This window comes from Pholcus phalangioides, unplaced genomic scaffold, assembly GCF_987345545.1.
Source record: "Pholcus phalangioides strain wild (caught in Gottingen) unplaced genomic scaffold, Ppha-v1.0 ptg000039l_1, whole genome shotgun sequence".
Classification (NCBI taxonomy): Eukaryota; Metazoa; Arthropoda; class Arachnida; order Araneae; family Pholcidae; genus Pholcus; species Pholcus phalangioides.
In genome coordinates this window covers 4221913-4247761 of record NW_028301625.1, presented here as the reverse complement: position 1 = coordinate 4247761, position 25849 = coordinate 4221913, and the positions used below count along the sequence as shown (strand labels likewise).

Genomic DNA, 25849 nt, shown 5'->3' with positions numbered 1-25849 from the left:
TAAGGCGAGATGGGGAAATTTTCCCTTATATGCCGGTAGTGTGCAACGAACAGTCACGTTGGTCCTTGAACGTTGATCTTTGGACGTGACATTTCATTTCATCCCGCCTCGTTCCAGCCATGAGTTGATAATCTAGAAGGGTGCCTCGGCACAGATCGTTCCGTTGATCATCCTCTTCATCTAGTCAAAAGTCGCTCATCCTGTGTTGAAGTGTCTACGAGATGTCGGCTCTCATCCATTAAGGGTTATTCGTCAGGTTCACCTCTTCGGATGCCTGATGCTGTTGCATTAGAGCCTCCCCCTCTTCAGGAGACCGCACAGATAAATCAAGAAATGAACTGTTCGCGTTCTTGTGACAGTGACATCCAGAAGGCTGTAACCGATGGACTGATCGGGTGAGAACGGTTGAAATCTGTGATATGTTAACGCTATAACTCTAAAGCAAATTTACTGTTGGCTTAAAATGTTGTAAAATATAAAGATTAACGCCAAATTAAAAGTCTTAAGAAAACAAAATAGTTGTTGAATCATTGTTGTCATCTGTCTAGTGAAATTATTTTGGAAGATAAAAATAGAATCCGGGAAGTAACGTTACATCGTTACAAAATTGGGGGCTCAACCGGGATTTAACTTGCATCGTTACACTTGGTCGGATTCGTTGTACACTGTTTGGTAGATGACGCGATCATCTGTAAAGAGTCTGATATGGCAATTGATGAAATAAGGAAGATTGTTCATATAGATCAAAAATAATAATGGTGAGAGGACCAAACCCAGGGAAGTGCCAGACTTACCCTGGAGAAATGGGGAGTTCTAGCCATTGAAGGAGACAAACTGACTGCGGTTGGTGAGGAAGGCTTCCACCCATAAGATAATTAACAAGATAATTAGAAATTTCACAGCAGCGCAAAATTTGAGAATAACATCATGAGGGAGACAGGCTTTAATAGACAATCAACTCACAGCTTGCTTGTTTTGCTCTTTGTGGCTATAGTTTCTAGAAGTAGTATAACGTCGTTGCTGTTGTTTGGCAGGTGAACATCAAGTACATTCCGCAAGACTTTCTTTGCAACCATCAATAAAGCTCTCATATTTTGAGATAACCTTTTCCCTTTCAGCATCTTCCAGAGTCCAAGAAAAACCCCAGACATCAATTCTAATAAATCTAAATCAGTTATAAATCAATTCTAGTTCTTTTTTGTCACCCATTAAAAAACTAACAGTTCCAATAAAGCTCATTCACACGTGCATACCTCCAAGACATAAGACAATGTTGGCGAACGTTTCCGGGAATGCCCAAGTGATATGTAATGCAACTCTATACAACAGTTGGTCGCATGTAAATATGGTAAAATCCAGATTTGCTAGCTCAGTAAGCCGTTAAGCTAATAAGACATCATCATACTAATGACATTGTAGTGACCTTATGTTCTTTGAATAGTGAGCACTCATGATGACAAGCATAAACAGAAATTTATTAATAAAATAAAAAAAAAATAGAACGTTAACATGAGACGACGATCCTACTCGATCGCTTTTTCCACCCTCTCTCTCCCTGTTTATTTTCGAATGTCCCATTTTGTTTTTTTCAACCTCCGGTCTCCTGGGACTTTTCTTCTTCTTATGCTCTGGAGCCTTATACCATATTGTTACGTCAAGGTTTTAACTGAGAGACGCGCATACAGAACACTACACCCTCCACACAAGATTGGGTTTACATATAAACACAACCTGGAATCTTCTGTATGCGTCTGGGAATGTTTACAACTATTCACTGGCAAACAGCCTTGACAATGCATCTGCGTGAGACATTTTTGCGCCTGGGCAATGTTCAATTTTTATGTTGAACTTCTGTAGAGCAAACACCCAACGTTGCAATCGCGAGGATTGTGGTGCACACTTTGTCAAGTATGATAGTGGGTTGTGATCAGTATACGCCACTGGATGAGCAATCTCTGATGAACATTCTTCAATCAGATCTAATTCAATCAGTTCATCTATCTGGACATCCACTTGTGATTTCAACGCTTCTGATTTTTCTATTTCCTACACAAATATCTGCATAATGTAAAGGGTTCAGATCCAGATTTGGCTCACTCGAATAAAATAATTCCGATCGAATTTCTGCGGTCAACACATCATCTTCCAGGTTTTCTTTCGTGTTCGCCTTATATCTTTGATCACAATCTCGAGCGAAATGATTCAAACCACAGATGTAACACTCCTTTGGGCTTTTTCTGATATTCGTGTTTTCGGTCTTGTTCCAGCCTTTATCGCAACGATACTTCCGATTTGGTGGTGGATATGCTGTTTTTGTCGATGTTTCTCGTCCCTCTCCATAGCTGAAGTGTTGTCGCTGTAACGATGACTTTTCTTCTTCGAAGAAATCCTTCGAACTCTTGCCGATGTCTGCCCTGACGTTCTCGTAGTCATCCAATTTACTAGCAAGGATGTCGGGTCGCTTGAATTGAGACCACTCGTCAATAAAATGATCTCGAATCTCTGACGGTACTTTCCGTTTTATCTGATCCGTAATAATCAAATCAGACAGTTCTTCAATCGTGGTAATCTCCAGGCCTCGGATCCATTCAGTGAAGAAGTTTCTGAGTTCATAAGCAAAATCACACCACGTTGCTTCCGATCGTTTACTGTGCTTCGTGAACATCTGTCGGAACCTCTCGGGAGTAAGCTTATATCTCTTAAGCAAAATGGATTTGACTTGGTCATAGTCATCTGTTGTCTCTTCATTTTCTCTAGCAATGACTTGCGCCACATCATAAGGTAGTAGTCCAAGCAGATATGAAACCCAAAGTTCCCTTTTTATTTCGGCTCTTTTCGCTTGCCTTTCAAACAGCACCAGGTAGAGGCTAATCTCGTTGCTCTTCGGATCGAACTTTTGCAAAATGTTCTGTAGCTCTAGCCTTGGCCTTGCCATTGAGTTAATCGGGGATTCACCTGCCGCGCTGATGCGAATCCTTTCATTTTCTAGTTGCATTTTTCTGAGTTCGAACTCCATTCGTCTCTCCTCACTAGCTTCCATCCGTTTTCTCTCCTCGCTTGCTTCCATCCGTTTTCTCTCCTCACTTGCTTCCATCCGTTTTCTCTCCTCACTTGCTTCCATCCGTTTTCTCTCCTCACTTGCTTCCATCTCTTTCCGTTTTCTCTCCTCGCTTGCTTCCATCTCTGTCCGTTTTCTCTCCTCAATTACGGTGTTCAAAAACTGTTCGATGAACTCTTTGTCATAGCATTCTGCCTCCGTTATTGCGGATTTGAGTTGAAATACTTTCATCTGCATAACATTTTCAAGCCCCATTTCCGCAGCGACTTGCTGTAAGTCCTCTTTTTTGCCTCTGGCTAAGAAAGCCATGATTCTCTCAAAGAAAAGAAAACCAGCGAATTTTCTTATGAAAAAAACACTCACCGCACTTTTCCTTCGTTCTTCCAACACTCTTCAAGTGCTCTTCGTATCGTCTCCTCACGACAAAAGTTCTCTTCGCGTCGCCTTCTCACGACGAAAGTTTTTCCGTTAAATATTGTCCGATCTATTGCTCACTATCCTGTCGACTGCGCCAATGTAGTGACCTTATGTTCTTTGAATAGTGAGCACTCATGATGACAAGCATAAACAGAAATTTATTAATAAAATAAAAAAAAAATAGAACGTTAACATGAGACGACGATCCTACTCGATCGCTTTTTCCACCCTCTCTCTCCCTGTTTATTTTCGAATGTCCCATTTTGTTTTTTTCAACCTCCGGTCTCCTGGGACTTTTCTTCTTCTTATGCTCTGGAGCCTTATACCATATTGTTACGTCAAGGTTTTAACTGAGAGACGCGCATACAGAACACTACAGACATCATCATTGTAACTGGATGAGAAGGAATCATGTCGATTCAGAGGTTGATATTTTGCAGAGGTTGTTGGTTTCATCTCAAAGTCTTTTTCTTGACATGTTCCTGTATCCATTATATTCTGGGAATTGTATATATACAGAAACACAAAATTTATGGCAGGTCACCTTAAGGTCCTTATATATATTTTGCATCTATCTTTGTAGTTCTTCGCATTTTCTATCGTCATACATCTCACTACATGAAATAATATTTTGAATTTGCTGCTCACCTGCTTCAATAAGTTTTAAGTTTTCAACTGCAATGATATTTCCATTAAAAAATCACAAACACAGTCTGATTTCTTCATATTTCTTATTTTTGGCTATTACAATATTCAAAACTGTAAAGATTATAAAAAATAATTTAAAGGGAGCAGGGAATCCCACAATATATAAATCTAATTGTGTAGAGACACATACTCGTACCAAAGCATGCTCATAGCATGGCTGCACAGATGCCACTCATATGGAAAGGAAATAGTAGAAAATAAACAATGAAATGGTGTTGTCATTCTGTAGTTCAGTAGCATATATAAACTTAAACAAAAACCATAATTCTGGCTGATATATCACAAAATATTAAACACTTATTAGTTCCAAAATGGCGGAAGATGCCATCTTGAATATTGCTAGTTGCCCAAGGGTACCCAGTATTTCTCGATTCCTTATGCCTAGGACATAAGCAATTTCAATAATAAAAAAACTTGCAAGAACAAAACCAGGTTTGTCTCACGGCTGCTGGAATAAATCTCATTTTTAGATGCTTTCAATGTACATTATCTGAGAGCAAAGAAAATTATACCTCAAGGTCAATCATCTCTCTTGGCTGAGGTGCCTCTGGATTATCTCCTATGCTCATCATTGCTATACCATCTTTCTTGATTTCTTTTTCCAAGTACCCTGAAGAAACATACCATTTTTACAATAAAAAATGATCATCAAAATGGTGTCTCAAAACAAATGAATTACACATACATCTTGAAATTTTATTTTTCTTCTACTTGAAATACCACCCCCCTCCCCCCCATGAAACATCCATGCCATCTTTCCTCCAGAGAACTCTTTAGAGCTTTAGAGTTGGTCCCCGAAGCAGAATATGCCCAGAACAGTGACGAAAGTCACAGAACAAGCAGTGCTGCTGCAGGAACATCTCAGTACAAAAACTCTTCTGAGTAGAACACTATTATCAGAATTTTCAACCATAGAACATTTTCAGTCAGCCAAGGGCTCGTTACAGAACAATGCAAAACATTGTTTTGGGAAATCAGTTATGAACATGTCCTTGCCTGAACTAGGATTTATGCCCAGGGGCAGTTCAAGCAAGGGTGCAAGGGGTGTGGTGCACCCGAGCGGCAGGTTATAAGGGGAGGCAGTTTAGGCTTTAGTATAAACATGAAAAATTTAAAAAAGTTCCAAGAGTAAAAATTCACGACATCATGCTTTTGAGCCATAATTTGACGAAGATGACATTGAGAGAGACGCCCTGATTTGAAGGAGCAAAAAGGGTCTGGGACTAATATCAGAAACAAGAATGTATTCTGTCATGAGGGGCAAATGTCATTTGGTGCCTCCAACCAGTAATTTTTTTGGAACAATCAAATAAAGGCATGGGAAGAAATCAACTACCTACTTTTCTGGTCTCTAGAGTACCATTAATGCCTTTGAAATAAATTTCTTGATAAATGCCACCTTATTACATTTGCTCTTTACAAGATAAGTGTGAGTGATGATAGACCATCAGTATTAAGTGCTGTAATCCAGATCAAGTTATCTGGCATAATTAAGATAGAACAATCTTGGACGAAAAAACGGGATGCATGGTCATGTATATTTTGCTCTGTAAACAACTTCATAATAAAATATGTTTGCCTCCAGATGCTCTGGGCCTTTCAGCTTTCCATGAAGGTCGTCTATAGGGGCGGCACATGAAGATTTGCACCCGGGCAGCAGCCCCTGATCGGCTAGCTGGGAGTAAGGGTATATTTCTGTTAAGAATAAGAAAACTAATAATCAGTTCTGCTTCCACAGAGTCCATATGGATAGAACAGGAAAAGATGTAAATGTTTTTTAGTTGTATTTGACATGACAAGCATCAAAAACTAGTTTAAACCAGCAAGTATCAAAAACTGGTTTAAACCAGCAAGTGTCAAAAACTGGTTTAAACCAGCAAGTGTCAAAAACTGGTTTAAACCATCGAAAAAAAAAACAGTTGAAAACAGTCAAAAACCTAAATGAATGCCTTTCGATAATGTTTTGAACACAATAGGTATACAACATGATGAAAAACTTACTTTTTTGCATATTACAATGTTTTATTTTTAAACATTTATTACAATAATTAAAACAAAATATTAATTATAATTTGCAATTTTGAATTCTTCAACATAAAGAGTCTAGAACATATAAAATATAATTTTATGGTTTATTTATCTAAGCTACTCATTACCTGTGTTCAATTTGCTAAGTGGAATAGAGCTGCTTATTCAAAATATGTATGATAGGGCATCAGGGTTAGGTTTTTGACCCCAGAAACTAACTCGGTATTAAAACTATCAAAATCTTACTGTCAATGATGTCAAATAGTTTTTGTTAACTTGATAGATATGTTAAATAACAAAACACTTACTTTTATTTAGATTAAAGGGCTTTATATTCAGAATGATAATTACTGAGGAAAAATATCTATTTTGATATTTTAAATTTTCTGATCCGCCCAAAATTTTATTCCATATAAAAATTCTCACGCAGCATCTGTTAATGCACTAATTAAACTCATTTATTTCTACCTAAAAATTTCTTAGATCAGGGTGTATGAATTCACAGAGCTTTAAAGAGTATTTCAAACCAAAGCAGAGCTAACAAGACTTGATACCCAAAGCATTTGTTTTGCACGTTTGAATACAGCTTCAATTGGAAAACCATTGCATTATAAATGTTAGTAAATGTACCATATTACAGTGCAAAAGTAAGAATAACTATGTTTGACATATACAAGATAGCATTGCCAAATTAAATGACATTTTAGTCCTACAATTTAGTATTTTGATCGCTAGATATATTTCAATGTTATGCGCAATAAGAGTATTGTTTTAAGCACCAGTGGTTATCTAGATAATTTAATAACAGAAATAAACATTACATACACATGAAGTAATAAACTTTTTTAAATACTTATCTGTTGTAAAAAGAGGACAGCAGACGGTTTATATCAATGCAAATATATATAAGCAGTTGACGAAATTTTGGAAGTTCAAGAATCATCTTGAATCAAAGAATGTCAAATCGTTCCACAGTTTTCCCTTCAATGTTCATGTTATGCTTTATTCAAATTTTATAAGGAAAGAAAAACATATTGTCCAAAATAATTCTGTCGAGAGTAGAAAATTATTTTAGAATAATATTAAATATTTATTCTTTGTATAACATAGTCAATTTAAACATTACATGCAATTAGCATGTGCATTTTCAATGGGAATTTTTATATTGAAAAGCAATATTTGAGGTTTTTGACAGTTTTTGACGGAGGGTTTTGATGTGACAGTTTAAACTGCAGTTTAAACCGTCAAAAATTGCCATGTGTCAAAAACCTGCCAACCCTGGTTTAAACTGTCAAAAACCATCAAAAATCTAAAGGAATGCTTTTGGATAATGTTTTGAACACAATAGGTAATTAACATGATGAAATAACTTTTTTGTATATTACAATGTTTTGTTTTTAAACATTAATTTATTACAATGTTTTGTTTTTAAACATTAATTTATTACAATGTTTTGTTTTTAAACATTAATTTATTACAATGTTTTGTTTTTAAACATTAATTTATTACAATGTTTTGTTTTTAAACATTAATTTATTACAATGTTTTGTTTTTAAACATTAATTTATTACAATAATTGGAACAAGATATTAATTATAATTTGTAATTTTGAATTTTTCAGCATAAAAAGAATCTAGAACAGATAATATGTAATTTTATAGTTCATTTTATCTGAACTAGTGATTACCTGTGTTCAATTTGCTAAGCAAAACAGAACTGTTTATTCAAAATATGTGTGACAGGGGATCAGAGAAGGGTTAGGTTTTTGACCTCAGAAACTAGCTCAGTATTAAAACAGTGAAACACTTGCTGTCAGTGTTATCTATTAGGTTTAAAAAAAAAATACTTGACATGTTAAATACCAAGAAAATCTACTTTTATGTAGATTAAAGGGAAAAAGTGAAAAACAGTTCAACACAGTGAAACTTCCATAGGCGGCCAACTTCCCTTCACACAGTTTTTACAGAATGGACAATAGGCTCCATAGACATAATACAAAAATCATTCCTATCTCGCGGCTACCTCTGTATGCAGTCAGCAGCCAACTTGTCTTTTTAACCCTTTGAAGGGCGGTGGCAACCCCTTTATCCCACCTTTTTCAAAAATTCATAACTCCACAACAAATAGGAATTTTTTGCTGCAAATCAAATTAAAATGTAGTTTATAATTCCAAAAGTTATCAGAAGATGGCTCTAGCTGTACAGAATCTTTTTTTCATATTACTAATGGTAGTCTTTTTCGTCAAATATTTTTGCTGACACTAAAAAAAAAGTTATTGCAGATTTTTACCAAATTTTGCATCACCAACTGGTCGAAATGATACAAATTCACTGTACAGTATTATGAATTTTGTCTTGCAAGTAATTTTTGAATCCTCAAGATTTTTTTCAGAACGTATTTGCTGCAGAAACGGGGTAGGATACATGTAGTCCCACCGCGCGTCTACAGCATCCCCCCCTACAGAGGGCAGCGCCAATTTCCTCACCCTTGGGAAATATCTTTGGAATGAGTGTTTTGTAACATGATACTGTTGCATCTGGCAATTCTTTTTTTTTATTTGTGTGTCTGAGAATGGTCCCTCTATAAAGTAGAAGAAAATTCAAAATGCCTCGAAAAGGACTAACAGCTGCTGAAGCTCTTGCTTTGATTGAAGAAATACCATCGGAAACTAAACTTGATGCAAAAGTGCAAGAATGGGAAGAATTTCGCGTATCGGGGATGAAGAATTGACTATCATAGAAGAATCTATTGTTGAAACATCGGACTCCAGGACTATCAACAATAGATATAATAACTTAGAGTAAAACCCCACGACACAACACTGTTCCATAATTCGGAGAAAGGACTGGGCCAAGTGAAGAGATTTTGGACCTGGATGAACAATCTCCTATTGCGATTTTTTTGTGTTTTCATCAGCCTTGAGTGAGCATATCGTTTTCCAAACAAATCTTTGTGCAACCCAGGAAGGAAAGAGGTTTGATCCAGTTTCTACAGACAAGTTTCTATGCTTTTTAGCCATAAATTTAGCTATGGGCACAAAAAAACTCCCTATCTACAGAGACTACTGGTCAACAAATCCAAATCTGGCCGATAGTTTCATAAGCAAACTAATGCCCGTAAAAAGATTCACCTGGATGTTGGCCCACCTACACCTGAACGATAATTTGGTTCAGCTAAAGAAAGGTGACCCCAACTTTGACAAACTATAACGTGCGACTCTTATTGAGTCATTTGTCAGAGAGATTGCTATAGAATATTTTCACATAATTTTTTTTCAATTTTGCACTTAACACTTGTCATTATTTGAGACTTTGTCTTCCATCAACATTTAAAATACAATTTAGAAGTATTTCTCCACATTATGACATCCTTTAACTATTCTAATCTTTTCCTGGCTAATAAAATGAAATATGCATTATTATAAATGTACCTTAATAATGCTTTCCCTGCCAAGCATTTTCAACAGGGCTGATAAGCGCTAAGTGCGAGGCGGGACAAACGGTATCCCACCTCATATATAAATAAAAATGCGCATTTTTTTTTCAATTTTTTGAAAAACTTAATATGTACACCCATATGCATTAGTACATCAAGTTATTTTTTTATATATTTCATATTTCAATGTCGCGCCCTTCAAAGGGTTAAATGAGGGGGGTACCTGCGGACAAGTTTTTATGAAGTTTTTTTTTCCTTCAATGCATTCAGAGCTGGTAGTTTTTTTTCTACAACCTTTTATAATCTTTATATATCAGCATAAATACCTTTTCAGATCAATCAGATTTTCTGTTCCTGTATCAGGAACACTATCAGGTTGAAAACATTTGTAAATAGGATGGCAAGGGCTAATGCTATATAGTTGCTGCTAGCTGATAAGACAATTTAAAAATTTGTATATATTTGTATAATTTAATAGATATTCATATTATAGATATGAATGTAACAACTTTTTTTTTGTCAATGTCATGCAATCTTTTTAACACTGTAATACTAGTAAAGACTATTTGATTATTAATAGTTTTCATCTTTTTCCCCATCCATTCAAATAATCTATCTTTATTATAATTTAAAAAGTTTTGATGTACGTTTCGAATAAGATTCACCTTTTTCTCGCAATTCTGTATATGCAAATCATCTATCGCGTGCGCGGGATGATAATTTTATTTCATAAACGACTTTATTTTCAAAGAAAGTGCATTTAAATAATAGAATTAGCATGATTTCAAATTATAATTTGTCATTTATATCCAGTGTCAAAATGACTCCAGTGGCTGTTTTAGGGTAACAGAAATGTCAGCTGTTCTAGTGTTAAAGGACATTTTAGTCCTACAATTTAGTATTTTGATTGACAGATATATTCTAATGTATAAATAAGGGTAATGCAAAATAAGGGTATTGTTTTAAGTATCAGTGATTTTCTAGATAATTTAATAACAGAAATTAACATTACATATATAGCACAAAAGAACTTTTTAAACACATGTTCTTATAATAAGAATACAGCAGATGAAACAAAAAAGGCTTTCATGCCCATCCTGTAAATTAGAATTTAGCTTAAAAGTTTTCAGGTTTTTTGGCCGACGTGAAGTACAGTTTTCATCTTTCAACGTTTCGTTTACAAGAGCGGCAAACATTTTCAAGAAATCTTACGTTACAGCAGGCAAAAGGCTACTACTTACGCCTTCTCCCTGCTTGAGTCACACTGCCTCGTAGGGATTGGTCTGTTGAGCCAGTCTGTTTTCCCCATTGGTCAAAGTTGTTCCTAAGGGCTCTGGATAATCTCATCATTTTTAAAATGGGAAACTAAGCACTGTTTATTTTCATCCTTTCTTCCTTTCTGTTGAAGCAGTTCTTGTGCTTTTGAATTTCTATTACTTCTCTAAAAATATGTGGAAAATATCTCATGTCCTTAGATAACACTTGGGTGTTTGTGAAGAGAATTTTGCGGTCCTTGGTCAGGACATGCTCTGCTACGGCTGACTTGTAAACTTGACCCAGTGTACAATTTTGTTTGTGCTCGACTAATCTGGTCAATATCGATCTTTTTGTGTGTGCGCGCAGTTACTATGTACATTTCTCCACAACTGCACGGGATACAGTAAACCCCAGCTGTTTTTAGTCCATCCCGTTGATCTTTGGCCGACCTGAGGCATTCACTTAGCTTTCTGGTTGGCTTGAAGATGGTCTTGATGCTAAATTTTCTCAGGTGTCGTCCAATTCTGTCCGTAACTCGAGGAATGTAAGGGAGAAACGTTTTTTGGGTCACTGGTTCTTCTACTTTCTGTGAGGCATTTTTTGGATGTATGGACCTCATTACATCCCCCGTAGAGTATCCATTGGCTTGGAAGGTCAGAATCAAGTGTAATTTTTCCTCATCAAAATGTTCTGGCTCAGATTCTTCTTCCCCTTTCCACCAGAGCTTTGATCATACCTTGCTTCTGGGCAGGATGGTTATTAGACTCCCGGTGCATACATTTGTGAAGAGTGATGTGACACCAAAACTGACCAATATTTCATTGGGCTGAAGCACTATATCACTAATCTTTTCTATAAAATGTTTGGAGTCCCTGATGAAGATTTCCGTTCCACCGATGTGTGTCCTCAGCATCGTTGCGAGATGTTTTGCAAGTGAATGTGTAGGAGATCTAGTGCTGCTCACTATAGGCCATAGAGGAACTTCTGGCTTGTGCACTTTTGGCAATCCATAAATGCATAGCGGAACTGCCTCTGATTTACAAGCAGTCTTCTTGATGTCCTCTATAAGTGAGGATAATTTAACAAGCCGGTTCATCTGACGAAGTATCTGTTGCGTCGGATCCCTCTTTAGTTTTCGGTATGTGGGCTGGGTCCAACAGGTTCCGTATCTTCTCTTCATAATCTTCGGATTTGAAGATGACTGGAGTTTTCCTTGTCTGCCGGCAGCACCAAGATGTTCTTATCCGTATTTAAAGATTTGATCGTTCATATCTCTTCCGGTTTCGTGTTTGGCCTAGGCACTTTTGCTCTCTGTAGAATGCGAGATGTTTCAATCCCGACTTCTTTGGCCTGTTCAATAAAAAGGCTTCGGATCGCAGCTTCCACGTTCGCGACGATGTCCTCCATTGACACCATTTTTGGATAGATTGCAAATTTTCCTCCTTTTGATAGCACCGTCGTCTCCTTGGTTGAAAGGTCTGTCACTCAAGTTTATAACAGTTCTTGTCATGTCCAGAGTTTGATGACACTTACGTTGCTCAAACTTCTCCTTGGAGACAGCACAATACCAGCCGTCAACCTGTTTTCGGTATGTGGACGACACATTTGTTATATGGGGTCATGGAGAAAAGCTTGAAGAGTTCTTAGTTCATCTGAACTGTATACATCATAACATCAAATTCACAATGGAGAAATAAGAGGGGACCCTTCTGTTTCTAGATGTTCTGATCATAAAACCGAGTTCTGCCAAACGCATTCTCTGCAACAGACAATATCAAAACTTACAATACATAAGATTTTTATCCCTATTGGATGTTGAAATTGTCAACATCCAATAGGGATCACACCACAATCGCAACATACTTTAGGGATCATCCACACTTCTTTTGACCATGAAAAGAATGAAAGGCCTGTCCTGGAAAAGCCACTAAAATGATAGGCCGGCCAAGAGGCTTCAAACATTCATTCTTCACATGCATGCCCCCACTCATAGCACAAAAAAGGGACCCATCATATAGAACAAAGAAACAAAGGATTATCAAAGTCCCATGGACAACGTCAAAAAATTCTTACACTGGCAATTGTAAAAACCAGTCATAATAAAAGGACAAAAGTCGTAGTCGACTTAAGCGGAGTTAAGCCAAACATGTGTCGAGTTAGAGAGTTTCCCCTTCATTCAAATTAGTATTGGGCCAACCAAGGGAATAATAGATGTCGAGTTATCCACGTGTCGAGTTACAGAGTCTACTGTATATGCCATATACACAATAGCATTTTTAGACTTTTTACAAAAGACTCTCACTCTCTCTAGCGCGATTGATAATTGCCATAAGGCCATGTGGCCTGCTATTGGAACAATTTGAAAATTGACCCTAAAGTGGCCTCCCCTTTAACTTTATATACTATCAATTTCATGTCTTCAAATCACAATGGATAAAATATTCAGAGTATAGTGACATGAAATAATGACACTTTAAAACAAAATAAAATATATTGTGGAGGAGAAAAATATTCAACACAAACCAAACATGTCTAAAGAAAAGTGCTGAGAATCAATTGAAGCAACACTCCCTTTTCACCTACTTTTCAAAAAAAATTCATCCAGCTTGAACATAAACTGAAAACTAAAACAATGTGGCTTGCTATATGGCAGAAAAAAAGTTCAAAGTATTCAGGTCTTTTCTTATAATTAATCTTTGATCTTGAAACCCGGTTTTTTATTCAACTTTTAAAACAAGGGGCCCACTAATGGTGTGCTTACCTAAATAACATAATGAAATAAATAAAAGTTCTGTTGCATAGAGTACATCATCTACATACTGTACATCCTCTACGACATATTGAAGTTTTTTTTAAGAAACTTACTCAGTTTACGTTCCATCTCATCACACCTTCTCACTTCATTCACAAATTTACGTTGGAAAGCGTTTACGTCTGGGTTAAGCTGGAAAAATAAATTTAGCAATTAATATTAATAAAATTAAGCTACAAACAACTTCACATTCTTAAATTTGAGAAAGCTTAAATACTAGGATTACCATATTTTAGAATCTGTAAATGAGAATTCACCTGTAACAAAAGCCAATTGAATCTGCTTAACAGATGGCACCGCTACACTGGCAACTGGACTTGCTAGTACATTGATATCTCGGGTATTAAAAATAATTCATTATGGAATCGTATTTGTTAGCTGAAATCTTTGTTAGCGGAAACATAATTTTCCACAGGTTTCCATGGAAAATCATTTCATTCGTTTCAGGTTTTGCCCAAAATTAGTAGGTAAGTTTCATAAAACACTAAAAAGCACTATAAAAGAAACAAAATTTGAACAAAGATTAAAATGAACAGCTTAAAAATTGTATACATGAAAATTTACAGGAAAATTGAGAAACTGGAGATCTTTTTATTTTACTATGTGCACAACCCAATTGGTTTCCTAGGCATCCTCTTATGTGATGCAGTCAGCTCATTTCTCTGTCTTGATACATGGAGATAGAAAAGATAAGCCCATAGAATATCCAGACCAGTCAGCTTGTTGCTAAGTGCCTTGCACTGAAAGCCCATGTGAACTTTAAACATTCAATTCTAGTCTCTCTTTCATGCATTTTTCTAAGCTCAATCTTTCATTTTATATGAAATGGTTTGAAAACTTTTTGAAAGAGAAATAGAGGTACATCTAGGAAAAGATTCTGAGGTGGACACAAGTTAACTAAGATTGAGAGAGTGATTCTGATGATCATTGACATGGTTTCAGCTCACAATGTGACTTATGTTAGTGTGTGATAAATTGGAAAAATTTTGGGAACCAACAAAATTTTGTGGTACAAACCCCCCCCCCCCCCAACAAAATCGGTACAAAACAGAGTATTTTTTCACTTGTCTGCGACTTATTAACCTCTTTCCATGCTAGCAGACAGACTGACATAATTTCTGATAATTTTTGCTGTCCTCTGGCTTCAATTCAGACATGAAAAGTACTTAGGCACCAATATCAATTTTTTAGTCACCATGGCGACCTGGTGCCTGGGATTTTTCAAGCCCTGGCATTACTGGCTATAAAAGATTTATTACCATTGTCTTGAAGTATATAATAGAAAAGGCAAGGTATTGAACTTTTCTCTAAAGAAAAGGGTAAAGCATCCCATTTTATATACATAATTTCATGTCAGCAAAAAGTTTGCTTCCCAAAAAGGAGATTGAATGGAAATTTTCTTTTCATAAAAACTGCCAATGAAAGTTTTTGGATATAAAGGATTTAAGTACTGTGTTACTTTGAAGCGTGAAATAAGTGATGATCTTGCTATTTTTCATGACACAAAAGTGTAGTGTGCAGGGGTGGGAAGTGACAAAGTCCATTTCGGAGCAGCAAAATATAGGATTCGGAGCATATATTTATAAATTGGAGAGCAGCGAAATTAACTTACAAGAATATCTTCGTTAACCCTCTCACCCCTTTTCAAAATAAAACTGCACTGTCTTTTGTTATCAAACATCTTTTCATCAGCTTGTTTTTTGTTTTTGGTGTTTCAGGGTTTTGACACCTTGTTTGAAAGAGAGGCTGCCATAAAAATTTTTACACCAATCTATTTAAGATGACACTTTTTGCTTACTGAGGGCACTATTTGTTGTCTGGAACAGCAGCAGTTTAAATGGGCTAAAAATTTTCTATAAGTTATTAATTTTTTTATACTCGGAAAGAAATTGTTGCAAAATGGGAGAGAATTTCGGAAAAATCAACACAATGTTTGGCAATTCAGCAGTCATTATTTGGTGAGATTGGCAATCTGACACTCGTTATTTGATGATATTGGCTATTTAACACTCATTATTCTGCAACATTGACGATTTAACATTCGTTATTCGGCGAAGTTTCTAAATTACCATTCGTAATATGGCGGACATATTCTTTTTACTCCTGGAATGAAATTTTTTTCAGGAAACATCGGGATTTGACGCAATGACGATCGACTACAGCAGTGTTTCTCTACCACCAGGCCATGGTCCGGTACTGGGTTCTAATATCATTCATACCGGGCCGCGAGTGATTAGCCGTTTCATTTTTCCTCATTCATTTTCCGTTGGTGGTGTGTTTGGCTGGGCCTTCAACTCACAAAAATGAATGAAACCAGGCCATGGGCTTGAAAAGGTTGAGAACCACTGGACTACAGTAATTTCTACTGCTTCCAGTGGCAAATTTTTTTTTTGAAAATGGAAACTGACTCACATTTGTGCTTTAAAGCAAAAAGACCATTGCAAACTATCTTCAGTTGCACGATCACAGATATTATTGGGGTTTAGTGATAGAAAGCCTGATTAGGGGCCAATAGCTTAAATAAGGCGATAGTTTAAGAGTACAGTGGAATAAAACACGCTCTTCTCAGAAGGAATCATTTCATGGCAAGCAAGAACAAAACATTTTTGGAGTGCTTTCTGAAATTCCGGGCATACTGAAGCAAAATTCGCTATTTGGCGTACAAAAATACAATATTGAAGCAGGATAGTGCAAGATGTTAATTTTGGCACAGTGCGGCGCAATTGACGCAGAGTTCCCACCCCTGAGTGTGGTCATGACACAAAAGTGTGTTCACCTTTTATGGGATGAAACCCCCAATGTTATTTTATTAATTAACAAATAATGATTTTTTGGTGCTAATACATGTTCATAAATGCATTTTCTGGATAATATCTATCCTAGAGTCCTCAGGAAATGTGCTAATGAATTGTTGGGGCCAGTCACCCAGATATACAGGAGTAGTGTTGCTGAGGGTATCGTCCTAAAAAATTGGAAACTTGCTAATGTTGTTCCGATATTTAAAAAGAGTAGTAGAGAAGCTGTGTCCCATTATCGTCCAGTGAGTTTGACGAGCTCCCTCTCAAAAATTTTGGAAATTACTATCAAAAGGCAATTAGCGAAGTGGATAGATGCGAACAATGTATTGTTGGATAATCAGCATGGGTTCAGGAAGGGGGAAGTCATGTGTGACTAATCTCCTTTGCTTCTATGATCATGTGACAAAGGCTTTGTGTAAGGGCAAAAATTTAGATGTTGTTTACCTGGATTTCCAGAAGGCATTTGATCGGGTCCAACATATGTAAACGCTTCAAGAGTTTACCAAGATTGGGACTGGGGCAACTTGCTGAATTGAATAGAATTGTGGTTAAGAGATAGGTCACAATGAGTTATGGTGAACAGGGAATTCTTCGGTTGGACCGGAATCACAAGTGGAGTTCCGAGTTCCTCAAGGAAGTGTCCTCTTTTGGCCTTATACTTTTTACACTTTTTATCGATAAACTCGATCAGGATAATCGATGGGATTGCTAGCAAATTTGCAGTTAACATGAAGCTAATGAGAGTAATTGGGAATCAAAGCTATAGGGAGTTGCTCCAGACCAACTTGGACAGGATTGCAGCATGGGCAAATGAATAGAGCATGACGTTTAGTGTTGACAAGTGCATGGTCGCTCATTTTGGTTCGAACAACCCATGTTTCTCTTACAAGTTGAATGGTGTCACTATCCCGGATATAACTAGGGTCACCGATTTGGGAATGCTCATTGACGAGTGGCTTAGGTTTTCTGAACATTGTCATTGTTCAGTGATGGTAAAAAAAGCGAATAGAATGCTCGGTTTGATTTTCAAAAAGGTCTCTTCGCATTCTTCTGCTTTTCCGAGGCTTAGTTTGTCCTGGACTGGAGTATGCTGTAAAGTTTTGGAGACCATACCAACAGAGGGACATGGACTTGGTTGAATGGGTGCAGAAAAGAGCTACGCATGTCCTTATTGGCACACAGGACTTGAATTATGAAGAGAGACTTCATTTTTTAAATATGCTTACATTGGATGAATGCAGGTGTCAGGGAGATATGATTGAAGTGTTAAAAATTTCCATCGGGATCGATAGGATGGACCACATGAATTATTAATACATTGTCAATGGACTGCTTTTACAAAAAGGCACCAGAATCGATTGGTAAGGGACAATTCTATTTATGGTGTTGCAGGGAATTTTTCTCTAATAGGGTTTTTAATAAATGGAATAGAGCTTACCCCCGGAGGTAGCAAATTTAACACAACTGACTCATTTAAAAATAAATACAATAAAAATGTTGGGGTAAATCGAGAAGCTATTCATACTGTTCTGGATAATTTTTCACAAGACTTCGAAATTGCAAAACAAGAAGCGGTTCGACAGACAGATTTATTTACAGAACAGTAATTTACTCGTATTTACAAGATAATCAGAGAGAGTGTTGACAGCTGCACTCGTAGCTTCTATTCTGTCATTTATGGCGGCAATGGAAGTGCTGGCGGTGGACGTAGATTTGTTCATCTCTTCCACAATGCCCAATTTCATCTGGCCTATCACAGACATCAGTTGGTTCAGCTGTTCTTTTTTCCAGCAATAATTTTATAATAATTTTCCCTATAATCTCGGCTCTGGGGGGGGGGGGGGGGGATTAGAACCCTAAACCCCCTTTGCATACGCCAATGGTGATTGTGATCCATGGTGGGCAGGGCTGCAACTGGGGGGGGGGGAGACAAGCAGGTATCTTCCCCAGGACCAGAAGAGCGCGCAAAATTCACCTTTTATAGCCTCTTCTTCAAAATTACAGGGAGGGGGGAAATGTCAAAATATGTGCTTACCTCAGCTGATCAAGGCATTTAGTTGCGGCCCTGATGTCTAGTGTTCAATGTCAAAGTCTCTCGATTAACGATAATACCTCTATTATGGTATTTTTTTCCGTCCGCAGAATATCGTTATATCGAGATTTCACTGCAGTTTTATCATGCATAATACTAGCTACAATACCCGGCGCTGCCCGTGTTTTCTTCATTTATTGGGAGGATTGGAAAAGTGACAAACCATTACAAAGGAATAAATATATAATACTGGCAGGATTAAAGAAGTGACAAGCCATTGTAAAGGCACGTGTAAAACGCATTACTAGGAACCACGGTAATCAAAGTAAACATTCCGAAAGTGATTGTTGAGGCCCAGAAACCATTGTTGCCCGACGATTTTTCGTCCATTTCGGGTATCTGCCCTTCTCTGACGAACTTTTAAAGTAGCCTATCGTTCAATCCGGGCCCTGTTTGGTATATATCCAAATTTTGGCGACGATCGATCTGAAATTGTGGATTTTATAGAGAACATACACACAGACAGAAAATCAATCATATATATTGATATATATGCACAGTATCAAATTTATCCTTAGTTTCTCTCAGATAAGATATCCACCGCAACTCTATAGTTTCGTTGTTCACCAAGCAAGCAAGTATACTCATACTACACCAAATGAAACTACTGTAGAATCTCTACGAACCAGTTTGAAACGTGTTTTACAAAAAACAATATTTCTATCCAAACATTTAACTTAAATTTAGAACATCAAAGATTATTCCTATAACGCACGGGTTCTCAAACTGTGCGCCTCCAACCTTTGTCATGGTGTGAGGTTTTCGAAAATATTCTTTGTTAAACAGCTCTGGAGAGCCGGTGGAGCTCGCGGAAAAGCATTGAATAGGGGGAAAGGGGGCCACAGGAGGAAAAAGTTTGAGACGCCCTGCTCTAACGTGAAGTTATTCCATGCAATGATTTTTTTGATAAAACAAAGCGATTCCGTTATGCCAGGCGATTCGCTACAGGCGTACAAAAATAAATAAATAAATTTAGTGAATTAAAAAGTTAAAAAGTAATAATACTGAAAACTATTTTCATTGGCCTTGGTTAAAGCACCGGCCTGAAAAATTATGTGTGAGAACTGAAATAATTCAAATATTTATGTTCACTTCATCTATTCAACTGAGCAACTTTACAATTCTGTTACAGTCGTTTATACGACGTTCAAGAGGCCGAGTCAAAACGTTTTATGTATAAGTCGAAGTGAATATAACAGTCTTTCTAAAAAATTATCCCCCCCCCCCATACATATAAAATGTCATAAAATTTTGTGTGTTTAATTGCATTCCAATTCTGTTCTAAAAAAATATTTCATACTTGAGAGGAAATTAAATCACATTTCAAATCATTTAAAGAAATAAAATTTGGCACAACATTACCTTTAGGACACGACATTGAGTACAAAATCACAACAAAATCTTCTCGACTTGCAAAAATTTCCCCATCTTGGACTTTTTTTTTGGCAGTAGATGATTTTCAATCAGGAGCTTGCTCTTTGGTTGTTTTACTTTATAATCGTTTCAAAAAGTTCAAACAAACATATTCAACTGGTTTAGCAGTCAGCAATCACCTTAAAATTTATGTCTTTTGCAGTGACAATATGCTAGAACTGTTGCAGCAACACTTTTTCACTGCATACAAAAATTTTGTGCGCATTTGATGGATATAAATTACGTTTTTCTTTTTTCAAAAGTTTCCGAGTTTTAGTCGAAGTGAAAACGTCGAATAATTGAGGTTTTACGTTAAATAAATGAATGAAATATTTTAACATTAAAATGTATTTGTTGTATTGTTGTTCAAAATGTATTGTTACCAATTGCTACCCAAGTTAAACGTCGTATAAACATGAAAGTTGTATAACTGAGTGACGTATGAACGAGGTTACTCTGTAATTTGTAGATATGCCCTATTAAAAATAATCGTTTTTAAATTTTACGAAACACAATTCAACAAACATCGCAACTGGCCTCGATGCAGGGACAAACTCTTCTGACATAGATTTATTACAGTTAACTCTTAATGCTCAAAATAAAAATTTAACAAAAATTCAAATTTTCAGCTTTGCTTACCATTCTTTTGGGCTAGAACCGCGGGATTCATCCACGTGGGGAAAAAATTAATCCTTTATGTACGCAAACGCGTTCAACTATTTTACTAAAAGATTTCGAACAACTGTATTTTTGCAGACGCGAACCGTAAATATTTTTCTGTTCAACAATATCGTCTGTGAATAGAAGTTTTGAGGGGAGATGTGTCCTCAAGACAGTACAGCGAATAAAAAAGGCCGATGCGGAATGTAGCCTTTTTTTTCAGAAGCAAGGAAAAAACCCATTGATTTGTTCGGACTGGGAGAGGGAGGGGGTTACTAGAGGGGTTGTGAGCGAAATCACGTGATTCAGTACACACGTCATTACAGTCATTTCGTACAATACTTTTTGCGGGAAAACGCGTTAAACGAGAAATCTCAATGAGTATCATTAATAAGAGTTGGCACCAGAGAGTCGCAGGACCCAAGGAGGAAAAAGTAATGCGGGATCCACTGTATACAAAAGCTTGCAGCAAAGCTGTCTCAGTATCGTAACCAGCCCACGAGAGTGGGGCTGGCTGAGCTTCAGGCCTGGGGCCTGTACCATTCTTGTCATTTTTTGTTTTTTTTCCACACTATTAGTTCACTATAGAGGGGGTCCACTGAAGAGCGCAGCCTACGGGGCCCCTGTTCCAGGATGTTGGGGGGAGGGGGTCATGTGCTTTATCGGCACCCAGAGGCAATTTCATATTGGAATACGACGTCTGTTTACTCCAATTTTCACTCTATCGAGACATTATGGCCTTCTATGAACTGAAACAGCAGGGGTAGCCTTGTAGGTCCCTACACACGTTCGACGACTAGATAAGGATTAATCTAGTGGCTATAGCCCTGAGGACACACAAAATGCTGGCGTTCTTGACGTCTCAGTAGCCATGACCATCACAATGTCTTTTCTTCCTTCCTAGGAGAACGACTGCCATGAGAGCCGGGGGGGGGCTTGTACAATGTTCTTTTCTTCGTTTCCGGGTTTTTTTTTCGTTCACTTGTACATGTGTATAGTTAAAAAAAATTTCAATGAGATCTAAGGTACGTAGTTCAAGATATCCGTCCATACGAGTACAAATTGATATGATTGATATTAAAGAGTCCTGTCTATTTTCCTATGGGACATATCTGAAAGAAAAATCAAAAAGATCTTTCCACAGGCCCCCCTGACTCCCGGGCCCCAGGGCTGGAGCCCTGTCAGCCCCCCCCATGTGGGGGCCATGGCTGCCATCTGCCACCAGTTTTTCTAACTATGAGTGAAGTGTTATGATTGAATGATTTATCGTTGTAGGACTGTTGCTCTCTGTGGCGAGACTTTTTTAATGGGGAGATTGGCTCACATTTGCGCCTTGAAGTTGGGAACCACAGAAAACCAACTTCAGCCGACCACCACTGTGGGGTTCGAACCCGGATCCTCGGATCGCGAGTCCGTCACTATAACCACTCGACCACCACAGCGGCAACCTAGAAGTTTTGCGGGAAGATGTGTTCTCAAGATAGTACAGTACCTTAAAAAAGACAGATGCGGAATGTAGCCTCTTCTTTTTTTGGAAGAAAGGGGAAAAAACCCTTGAATTTTTCGGACTGGGGGGGATGTATTGTTATACAGAAGCTTGCACCAAAGTTGCCGCTTTATCATGGTCTGCCTACGAGGGTGGGGTTGACGGAACTCTAGCCCTAGGGCCGGCACCATTCTCATTATTTTTTTTTTTTACACTATGGACTCACTATAGAGGGGGATCCTATTCCAGGATGTGGAGAGGGGGTGTCATGTGATTTATCGGCACCAACAGGCATTTCACTGTGTTCATGGAAATTTTCATTTTATTCAGACATTATGGCCTTCTGCGCATTGAAACAGCAGGGTCACACACCCCTAATGCTGGTGTCCTTGCTGGTGTAAGGAAAATACAGCGGTTGTAACCTTCGTTGAACGACAATCACAATGTTTTTTCTTCCTTCCTCAGAGGACGACTCAGAGCAGTGCCTTGTATAAATTGTTCTTTTCTTCATTTTCTTTTCGTTACTTATACATGTGTATTGTTAAAAAAAATTGCAATAAAAAAAAATAGAAATACTTTGTTCAAGATATCCTCTGATATGCATACAAACTGATACGACTAATGTTGAAATGCCTTCCGTTTTCTCCCATGGGACACATCTGAAAAGAAAATAATAAAAAGGTCATCACACGGGGCCCCCTTGACTCCCGAGCTCCAGGGCTGGGGCCCTGTCAGCTCCCCCTAATGTGGTGGCCATGCTCATGCCAAAAGATATTTTGAGGATAAAATTGAATTGAACATAATGATAGATTTATGATTCCAAACCAGCGTGTCACAATAAATTAACATGCTGTTAAGAGACCTTAATGTTCAGCAGAGAGTGCTAAGAGACTTGTAAAATTCTGATCTCATTTCCAAGGGTTCTGCAAAGCATGAAAAGTTTGTAAATCCCTGTCTAACAATCAGCTCTTCCTTGTGAATGCCCTTTGTTCAAGTGGCCCATCACTCTAAATAAGCCTGTATTATATATGAAAATAAATAGGTGAGAGTAGGAATAGGACAATTTTCAAAAAAATATAAACCGTAATTTCACACAACTATTGTCCAAAATAACACCATTTTCTAGATTAATCATCATAACTTCTGTATTCAAGCTATTCAAAAACTTTTTTTTGCGGATATTTGCCTGTAGAAAGGTCAAGCATTAATATTAAACATTTTTTCTATTCCTTATGTAACTCAAACATGGGTTTTTTAAAAAAAATTGTAGCCTCGTAGGGTTGAAACTACTATATTTTTATTTTCAAGGGACTGAAAATTTACATCTGGGGGGAAAAAATCCCGCTTACGACAATATACACACCACGTGGGCGACATCACAACAACTTCATTCGAACCACTGTCGAACACGACTGCCACGAGAGTGAATCTCGGGCGCGCCACCTATATTCGTGAGTGCGGTCGGCCTTGACTGTCACGGACTCCCCCTCTGGTTTCATGAAACCGTCTCGGTATGAAACCAGGAAGAGTCTTCAAACATAAACAATACGGTGCATATAAACAATCAAAAATATTTAACGAACACATTTCAATAATCGAGGGCAAAAAAAACCAAATAAATAAAAATCACACATATTTTCAAATATAATAAATAAATATATATAGTTCATTCTTCACGAGAACGATGACTTGTAGGTAGATCAATCTAAGACTTTTTCGGAGGGCAGCCTCGTAGACGCATAGGTATCACCTGTGTCTGTGCAATGTTCTTGCAAGGTCGAAGTGCTGATGTATGATTCACTCCAAGCGATACCTGAGGTGAAGATGTACTGGCCACACCATGTCTACATGGAGATCTCAGGGACACCGCAGAATTTTGGCGCCTCGGCAATGAGTGTCTACAGTTTTTCTCTTTTTCTTTCGTCTTGTGGAACTCTACGTGATCCTGGAAGACGGATTCGTCCTCGAAGGTCATCTCACAGTATTGACAGACGATCACCTGGATGCGAATCGGCTGTCGCGATTCTGGCAATGACGCTGTCGTTTCCTCTGCGTACGCCTCGTTCATGTGGGTCATGACATGCTTTATCATCTGCAATTTCCGACTGAATGTGGACTGGCAGATTCCGCAAACGTATGCAGCCTGCAAGCGACTGGCCGACACGACCTTGCAGCTGCTTGAAGTTGTGACTTTGTGGGCATAGATGGTTTTTTGAGTGTTGCTCGTCAACGTGTCTCTGAAACTGACTCTTCTGAACGAACTGGCAGATGTGACATCTGAATAAATATCTGGCATCAAGCGGAGGATTCGCGGCGACCCTTTGTTTCTTTGCATCGTCTTTTACGGGCATAGCTGTTGTTTCTATCAAGGCCTCGACCTTTTTGCGTCCCCTTTCTCTCTGGCTTCGGATGTTCACGAGTTGAGGCGGGACAGGCTTGCGAACCCTCTTGGTTTTCGCTGGAGACATTCGGTACTGAGGGACAGCTGTTGGTGGGGTATTTCCAGTGTTGATATGATGTTCAACGAATGAAGTAGGCTCTCCCCCTGGTTTGAAGACATCCTGATGTTCGCTTAGCAGGGCGCTAAGTTGACGCTTTTGTTCAGGAGTCAAATCTCTTCCCTCGTCAGCACGCAATCGGTATGAATGCATGAGGTCCACTGATTCCGATACTGCAGGAGCCGTTGGAACCTGTGGGAATGAGAATTGGTGATGTGGAGTGTCACTGAAAAACCAACATTTCCTCTTCAGATCCACAGTGATGCCTGCTACCGTCAAGAAGTCCAATCCCAGCAACGATCGGTTACCCTTTGCTTCTGGTAACACCACAAAGGTAGTATTGACAGTTCGATTTCCAATGCGTACAGGTACTTTGACTTCATAGACCTTGCTGATAGACCGGGTACCCCAGACAAATGGTCGTGGTGGCACTGTTCATTGGTATATTTTTACTTAGGAAAAGCTTGTATAAGAGTTCCCCTGCAACCGAGTGTGTCACACCTGTGTCGATACATATGAGACCACGATCTTGACATACGTGAATTTCCATCAGCGGTAGCGATACCTGAGCGTCTGTGGGTTGACAGCTGTACAAAATAACGTTGTTTGGTGATTTCACAGCTGGTGCAGTCGATGGAAAGCAATTTGGACATTTTTTTTTTTTTTTTTTTTTTATTTGCAAAAACAAACACAAAATACATATAAGAGACAGAACAAAAGCACATAGAAAGAACAACACATGAACACAATAAATAGTCATATTGGACCCCAAGGGACATAACGTCCTTCCAGGCAGCCCTATGGATTAAATTATTATATTTTGCCGCCATTTTTTTTCTAAGTACTTTTGCTTTGATGAACCCTGGCATACGACATCCATAGCAAATGATAGACGATCTGTCATGTAAAGGTACGGATTTTTGGGGTTGCTCAGTTTTACGAACTTGTTCGGGTTTATTCGAAAAATTGTTTCGGTTGAAAACACTTCTGATATTGCCATAGGCATCCAGTTTATCGGCAAGAACAGTCCACTCATCCATTAGATGCTCTTTGCATTCAGGAGGGACTTTCTTTTTCATCTGGTCGGTAATGATCAAGTCCTTTAACCCATGGAAAGTTGTGATGTTCGATTCAGTTAACCAGTTCTCGAAGAACGACCTGAGCTTGAAATAGTAATCGCGCCAAGT

General features: G+C 38.0%; 1 protein-coding gene across 4 annotated transcripts in view; it reads right to left on the bottom strand.

The window, feature by feature from the left end:
• Vha100-1 (V-type ATPase subunit a family protein Vha100-1) overlaps nucleotides 1-25849 on the bottom strand; it is a 167005-nt gene that overhangs the window by 122323 nt on the left and 18833 nt on the right. For all 4 annotated transcript variants that reach the window (XM_089253437.1, XM_089253436.1, XM_089253438.1 and 1 more), the window contains exons 2-3: nucleotides 13769-13847; nucleotides 4696-4793 (exon numbers count right to left, since the gene is read on the bottom strand). In XM_089253437.1, the coding sequence (XP_089109563.1) occupies nucleotides 4696-4793; nucleotides 13769-13847 (177 nt within the window). The remainder of the gene's footprint in view (nucleotides 1-4695; nucleotides 4794-13768; nucleotides 13848-25849) is intronic.